This window comes from Chironomus tepperi, unplaced genomic scaffold (assembly GCF_022539635.2).
Source record: "Chironomus tepperi strain 1889 unplaced genomic scaffold, CSIRO-AGI_Ctep_v1 contig_247, whole genome shotgun sequence".
Taxonomy (NCBI): Eukaryota; Metazoa; Arthropoda; class Insecta; order Diptera; family Chironomidae; genus Chironomus; species Chironomus tepperi.
In genome coordinates this window covers 298,959-307,680 of record NW_027226369.1, presented here as the reverse complement: position 1 = coordinate 307,680, position 8,722 = coordinate 298,959, and the positions used below count along the sequence as shown (strand labels likewise).

Here is an 8,722-nt window from a genome sequence, read left to right as displayed (position 1 = left end):
AATTGAGTTACAATGAGCGGAATATGAAGATAAGGAAATATGCGGGGATGAAATGAGATTAATTTGTGGTGGTCAGTTTTAAGGAAGTTATTGAGGAAGAAGTTTTAAGTGAGTATTGTTGTAGAAGTGAGTCTTGGGAATTAGATAATGCACAGAGCTCGAAGTAGAGTATGAAAAAGTCAACTCGACTCTATATAAAATTCAAATCTACTTATAGATTTGCTCTCAAGATCTAATATCTGGAATGCTTTGACTCCTGATCTAACTGAAAGCTCACAATAGTATGAGTTCACTTCATATTTTCAATAATCTCTATGCAATGTTTGAAAGATCGATATCTGGTGGGAATCGAACCCACATACACAAAAGTGAGGGTTACAGATATTAAGTATCAGTTGCCTAACCACTCGGCTACAGTGGCCTAACTATCACATTGCAGTGCAATGGCAGAAATGCCTATATATGATTCAATTCCTCAGATTCTACTCTGTTCAGACAACACAAATAGGGAAGGACTATCGCCATGAGATCGAGATATCTTAGGATTGTGTCGATCTTGTGAATTTGAGGAAGTCGAGACATCAAGAACTCAAATTGACTGGGTAGTTTAATAAGCCATTTTGGAGTCCTCTGAATACAGCAGATTCTTAAGATGTATTTTGAGTACAGCCAACATTAGAGCCAGATGGAACACATTTCAGATCAACCTAGGCTCCAAGTTGGAGCATGGGTCCACTAAGTAAGCAAGTATCTAAGTAAGTAGCTAAGTATTATGAGTACAGGCAGTTCAGTCATTTTGGATTGTTCTGAATACTACTTCTGGACACCTTATTGCTATTTCTGTACCATGAATGCATGTTCTTTACCTGTTGGAATATAGGTTCTTATTCTGAGCATTACAATGTAGATGCTAGGGCACCAAAAAGTGAAATTTGAATGTCAAAACGTTGAATACCCTGATAGCTCTAACGAAGTGCTCTAAAAGCCCTGACGAAGGAAAATGTCATTGCTGCTGCAGAACCACAAGTTTGCTACACAGCAATTTGTACAAATTAGGTGATAGAGTAAGCAACAGAGTCAGATAGAACCTAAGCTATACATAAGAACACGGTTCCAGTAAGTAAAAAGGCCCCAACTAAGTGCCCAGAAGCTATCGCCCCAGCTGTTTTTGTCCCATTTTGATGGTAAAAAATAAAATTTAAAATTTTCCACAAAATATGACTTGAGTACTTGCAACAATGTTGAGTCAACAAATGTACATAAAGTCACAGAAGGACATCAACAAAAAAATTACAAAACTTCTCATCAATCAAGCCTCAAAATGAAATCATCATTTCCATCTCTGATTATTTCCCATGAATCAACTTATTCTCTCCCAATTTCATTCTCATCTATCTAAATAAAGTAATCACATGCTGTTATATCCCACACCAAATATCTCAAAATAAAGCTAGAATAAATTTCCCTTTTTTAGATAAAAAAAAAAAACTTTTTTCGGGAATAATAAAAAAATATTGTAACAATAGCAATAATAATGAGGCATGAGAAGGCGAAGTCAACAAAAATCCATAAAAAAAGTATTTTTTTTTTGTTATCTAAACTGATATACAGTCTCATATACATTCATCCGTACACAATGAGAAAGCATATTTTATGCGAAACATTAAATCTTGCCAAATGATGTTGATGAAAGGCAATAAAAGCCACAAATTTTCTTTCATTTTTTTGTCATCTTTGCTGTTGCTATCGAGAAAAAAAAGAAATGGAAAATTATTCGTTTTTGGGGTCGTTTGTTAATGATGTCTAACATTGAGGCTAATCGATCCAAAATTCCAGCACCAATTTCGTGACTCTGGCAAGATACAGGCGTGATTCTGGCATGATGTTGACGTGACTATGGCATGGTGCTGGTGTGACTCTAGCATGGTGCTGGTGTGACTCTAGCATGGTGCTGGCGTGATTCTGGCATGGTGCTGGCGTGACTCTGGCATGGTGCTGACGTGACTTTGACATGGTACTGCCGTGACTTAAGCATAATGCTGGCATGACTTAAGCATGGTTCTGGCGTGATTCTGGCATGGTGCTGGCGTGACTCTGGCATGGTGCTGGCGTGACTCTGGCATGGTGCTGACGTGAATCTGGCATGGTGCTGACGTGACTCTGGCATCGTGCTGACGTGACTCTGGCATGGTGCTGGCGAGACTTTGGCATGGTGCTGACGTGACTCTGGCATGATGCTGGCGAGACTTTGGCATGGTGCTGACGTGACTCTGGCATGATGCTGGCGTGACTCTTACTTGGTGTTGGCGTGACTCTGGCATGGTGCTGGTTTGACTCTAGTGTGACTATGGCGTGATTCTGGCATGGTGCTGGCGTGACTCTGGTGTGGTGCTGACGTGACTCTGGCTTAAAACTGAATCTGGCTTCTTTGATCGATTAACCAATTTTTCGCAACATTCACATCACTACCAAACAAACCCCATTTGTATTGTATATAAATCGAGAAATAAAATATTACTCAACAGGATCGTTAATTTTTTACTCTAGTATATGTGTCATTATTCGAACGAATGTGCGTTGGACGGTTGATGACAAAGAAGAAAATTCTCCGCACACCACCCGAGGAAGTCACGAGAAAATTGCTTGTGGCGATGCTGTCATTTCATTTGTATGAATGTCTCTCATTTATATTTTTCATCTGATGCTGCTTAATATATATATTTTTGGACATGACTCATGTCTGATGAGTCAGGAGAAGAATTGGAGAAAAATTCAAAGTCATTCGCAGATATTTTTAATTTATCAGCATGATTGCTGGATATCCAATTATTGATAATGAGGTTATATCGATAAACTATAATTAAACTGGCTGTTGATTGATGCTTAATTGTAATTGGGAGGCTTCGATGAGTTTTTGGTAAATATTGAGAAGGTTCTATAGACGGCGATGAATTAATTATGGAAATTAAGGACGAGGAAGTTGATGAATTGGGTATGGTTCGGTTGAAGACGCTTTGGAAGCCAGTGATGTAGGACAGTGATGATCAAACTGAGTGTCGCGACACATCATGGACCGTATACTACTTGTCGTGCGCGGATTCAGTCGAGGTTGACCACCAAGGTGTGCCATGACAAAAACAGGATGTGAGAACCAACATTACAGTGTGGCTTTCTCAAAAACGACCGTTAATTTTTTTCAAAAAAGTATTTTTTGTCGTCAATATTCAAATTTTTTTTGACCGTTACTTTTATTTTTGTTCGTAACGGAAATTTGTATTTTAAAATAAGTTGAGTTAGAATTTTTCGACAATCTAATGTCGAAATAATCGAATTTGAACCAATTTTCTACCCCATCACCTCCAAAGCTTCATAATATCCACCATAGCCTTGACTATTTTGTTACCAATCCATCAAAAATGCTTACACACATCTCTTATCAAAAGGCTCTCAATCATTCCAACACATCTATCAAACAACAAGCCCATTAAATAAACAAAAGAGCTATAAAAATGTCCGGAAAAAATTCCCAAAAGTCTCATATTTGTTGTTCATCAAAACGAGAACACGCACACATATACAAGGAATGAATCAAAGTTTGATACAAAAAATAAGGAGAAACTTGCAAGTAATAGGAACAAAAAAATGAAAAAGTTTTTCCATTGACCTCAACGTATAGGAAAATTGTGATAGAATACAATGAGATATGTTCTATCACCTTCTATGGTATATCATATGATGTGAGTTGAAAGAAAATAAATTGTTGTATAATGTCTATATGTTGTGAATCTTGGGAGGTATTTGGGATTCCTACGAGCGAGAAAGTTTAGGAATTGGTGAGATTTAAGTGAGTTTTTGGATACTTTTATGGATTAATCTTTTTGTAGGAATAGGAAAATTGATTAAGGGCCGTTAAATGGCATCAGTGGTGGGACATTGAACTTGGTAATAATGAGACAGGGTTTCTGGAACCACGTATGGTTCAAAATGCTACCCGGATGTCATCGCGATCTTGATCGACAATTGACGATCTTGATAAAATTGACCTTTGGTAGCCAAAAGATCTATGACTGTCATCGACAGATATCCATACATCGTAAATGATTAAGATAAAAATTAAGTTTCATTTTTAACGTATTTTTGAGATTCAAATTTTAACGATTTTTCAAAATTTAAATTGAGTTTCTGATTTTGTGTGTGTGAAAAAGTCGAAAATTATTTATTTAATTTATTTAGTGGTTTTAAGATTGATTAATCAAATGACATTGTAGTATAAATGTAATGTGAAGTAATAGGAATCTATAGCGATCCGAAAATTAATGTGAACATTTATAATTTTAGTGAATTTAAGATTTGAAAAGTTTGTTTACGAAAAAGATTGGCGCAAAAGTGAAGATAATAATTTATACCTGGTATGAATTGTTTTAAACTGTTAAAGAATGATTTTAGTTTGATTAATTTATATTATGTATATTTTTAACTATAGTTTTCGTGATCAGTGTTAATATTAGAGATCAATTTATGTCACATTAGTTCTCGACGGCTAAACTGTTTGTAAGTGACAATTTATTTATAATTAAGACAAAACATTTTATTTTATATTTTCCATAGGAAATTTTATTCCGTTATACAACTTGCCAATAAATGTACTGTAGTTACTAAGCCTTAATCGCAGTTTTTATTGGGGAATTAAAATACAGCTGAAGCCGCCGTGACATAAGATAAAATTTCAAACAATTTTAACAACTGAAAATTGCTGTAAACCGAAAAGATCTAGATAACGAGATGAGCACCAGCAGGAAGAATAAATTGTGTTCTGAATGTCAAAGCATCGATGTCAGCATAGTTTGTGCAATAGCGGAATGCAAGAAAGAATTTTGTTGTAATTGTGCTGGAGTTGATGTGAATGTATCAAAATTGGAAAACTGGATGTGCCAACGATGTGCAGGATTTTTGAGATCTGAAAGAACATTAAGAAGTGCTGTTGAGAATAGACAAGAACAAGCACTTGCGCCTCGCCAATTGAAATTTGATGATTTGAAAGTCATGAAGAAGGAACACACACGACAAAAAGTAAAAGGCAATGATGATGAATGTAAGAAATTGAAAGAGGAACTTGAAGAGACGAAAAGACAACTGGAACTGATGCGACAACAACTCGAGGTTCAACAGCATGATAAGCGGTTCCATGATGGTGATGAAAGAATTTCTGAGACACCAAAACCATCGACATTTGTTGAAACAACGAAAGATGATCCAGCGGCAAATATTGTCAAATATCTGGCAGATGCAATTCGTATGTTGCAACCGAGTGTACCTGTCAATAAGGTGCATAATGGATATGATCCTGACGAGCAATTGAAGTTAACGATGATACGTGCTTCGCTGCCCGACTTACCGACGTTCAGTGGTGCATTTGAAGAATGGCCATTATTTGAGCGAATTTATCAAATCACATCTGAGACTGGAAGATATACAGAAGAACTGAATCATTTAAGGCTGATTAAATGTTTGGATGGTGAAGCAAAAGTCGAATGTCGACTACTATTGAATGGAATGGCAGGCGGAACTGCTATAATGAACCACCTTAAGTCTGTGTATGGAGATCCAGAAAAGATATTGACTCGCCAAGTTAAGAGGCTGTTGAAAATGAGAGCACCGAAAGAATTAGAAAAATATCAACTGAAGGAGTTTGTAAGTGAGCTGGAATCGTTTGTCATCAATGCTGAAAGTTTGGAAAGAGCTGATTACTTGTGTCAACCGTCTATAATAGACCAGTTAGTTTTTAAACTGCGTGACAGACATCGAGATGCTTGGGGTGCAATGAAACTCGCCAATCAGAATGTGAATCTGAAAGATTTGTGGAAATATTTGTCGGAGAGATTGAAAGATGCTTCAGCACAGCCACCGACTGAATCTTATGAGTATCGAGCTGGAGATTCAAGACGAATGCACACACATCGTGAACAGAGATTTGAATGTATGAATTGCAAGAGTTCATCGCACGACTTGCAACATTGTGTTGATTTTAAGAATCTGGTGTTGACTGAGAAGAAGAATTTTTTGCGTTCCAGAGGATTGTGCAATTGTTGTTTGAAGCAAGGTCATCGATGGAAAGATTGTAAGGCAAAGAGGATGTGCAATATTGATAATTGTAGAGAATTTCATCATCGAGTATTGCATTTGAAATCACAACCCCGTGATGTTAATTGTGAAGCTGAAAAGGAATTCAAGCATTCAAAGCCGGAAGTTCGAGCTGGATCTTCATCACAGTCAAATCCAGCAGAGTCAGAGAGATCGAATTATCACAAGTCAAGTTCAGTGATGTATAAGATCTTGCCTGTAGTATTGCACGGCAACAATGGAGAGCTAATTGAGACATATGCCTTCTTAGACGACGGATCTTCAGTCACGTTGCTTGATAGAGAGCTTTATGACAAATTAAATGTGAAAGGTGTTCAAAGGCCATTGAATTTAAGATGGACTAGCGGCATATGTAGAGAAGAAAGCGAGTCGTACATTTTTGATTGTCAAGTGTCCAGAGGAAAACGAGGAAAGAAATTTCCGTTGAATGGAGTGAGAACAGTGGACCAACTTGACTTAGCATCACAAACGGTTGTGGCAAGTGAGTTACAAGAACGATTCAAGCACTTGAGAGGAGTTCCATTGCCAAGTTTTGAAAATGCACAACCAAAGTTGCTGATTGGATTGAAGAATGTCTCATTTTTAACAACCATGTCATGTAATAATGGTGCTGATGACGAACCTGTTGCAATCAAGACAAAATTAGGCTGGACTGTATTTGGCACTACAAACGACGCATTAGACAATTGCGCTGTTGATAAAATATTCGATGAAGAAAGATTGATGTCAATTAGATGTGATGAGACGTCGGATGAGAGTCTTTGTAATTTAGCTATTGAATCAATTGGAACAACAAAGCACGAACCAAAGCCTACTGATGATGTACAGATCATGCAAGTGATCCAGAAGCATGACGATGAGAAATTTTATGAAGCTGCTGCTAAGTATCGCAAGAAATTTTCTGACGCTGTTGATGAATCGAATTATGGTGAATTAGCCACACATGAAACAATGGCAACAGGACGAGAAATGAGATTACATGAAGTGTGGAGAGGTGGCATCGGTGTAATAAGGATGGTTTTGAACATGTTCTACCGTGGTGCACAGCATTTCACTTTAGTGGATTGCGGATGGAAAGTTTTAGAAACAAGCAGTTCATTATTTAGATGTATTGGCCTTAAGCATTAGAATGTTTTCTTCAGCAGAGCAGAACAAAACGGAAGGGAGCATGTCATCGACAGATATCCATACATCGTAAATGATTAAGATAAAAATTAAGTTTCATTTTTAACGTATTTTTGAGATTCAAATTTTAACGATTTTTCAAAATTTAAATTGAGTTTCTGATTTTGTGTGTGTGAAAAAGTCGAAAATTATTTATTTAATTTATTTAGTGGTTTTAAGATTGATTAATCAAATGACATTGTAGTATAAATGTAATGTGAAGTAATAGGAATCTATAGCGATCCGAAAATTAATGTGAACATTTATAATTTTAGTGAATTTAAGATTTGAAAAGTTTGTTTACGAAAAAGATTGGCGCAAAAGTGAAGATAATAATTTATACCTGGTATGAATTGTTTTAAACTGTTAAAGAATGATTTTAGTTTGATTAATTTATATTATGTATATTTTTAACTATAGTTTTCGTGATCAGTGTTAATATTAGAGATCAATTTATGTCACATTGTTCTCGACGGCTAAACTGTTTGTAAGTGACAATTTATTTATAATTAAGACAAAACATTTTATTTTATATTTTCCATAGGAAATTTTATTCCGTTATACAACTTGCCAATAAATGTACTGTAGTTACTAAGCCTTAATCGCAGTTTTTATTGGGGAATTAAAATACAGCTGAAGCCGTCGTGACAATGACCTTCCGTAGCCAAAGGATCAATTACCATCGGTACCGAAGGATCGATTTTTATCCGTGCCAAAGAATCGTTGACTATCCGTTCTAAATGATCGTTAACTATTCTTGCCGAAGATCCTAGCTGCAAACATTAGTCATATCAACTGGAAACCTTGTTGTTTGTTTCTCCGATCTAACCCTAAACCTCAGATTGTGCTTGCAAGTGGCTAGACGATTTGACTGAAAAGTATAAGAAGCTAAAATGCTTCGATAGCTCAGTTGGCAAGATACATGTCATCAGAATTTGGTGATGAATTCAAATTCCCGGGTTCAAATCCCACTTAATGCTGTAAAATAACTTGGTCTAAATGGCTTGGTACATTAGACCCTATTTAAGTTGGATGACTGAGTATTTAGCTAGGATAGTGATGGACAACCTTTTATGCTTTGCACCACACCCTTGTGGTAAGCCTTCACTGAAACTGCATGCGGCCATATGGCTCATGGCGTCACCAAGCACAGGTTGATCATCACTGAGCTAAAAAGTCAAAAGTAATCAAGGTTAAGTAAGCCACAATGTCTAAATTGATATACTTGCTTACTTACTTTGGAAGTAGCGGCAATGACCAAGTTGGTTAGGAAGTCCACTCGACTCAAAAGTCTAGTGATCTATCTTAAAGAAAGTTTAGCTGGATTCAGGAAGTTTCGTTTTTTTAGCTATGACGCACGTTGGTCTAGAGACAACGTTCAAATCCAGCTCTATCCTTCAAGACCTGCCAGTTCGTT

The 8,722-nt window shown here is 36.6% G+C and overlaps 1 protein-coding gene across 1 annotated transcript; it reads left to right on the top strand.

Annotated features, from left to right (window-relative positions):
- The first annotated feature begins 4,782 nt into the window (after positions 1-4,782).
- Positions 4,783-7,269, top strand: LOC139091544 (uncharacterized). The gene has a single exon (XM_070641679.1). The coding sequence runs from the start codon at positions 4,783-4,785 to the stop codon at positions 7,267-7,269; it is 2,487 nt and encodes an 828-aa protein (XP_070497780.1).
- Positions 7,270-8,722: the final 1,453 nt, after the last annotated feature.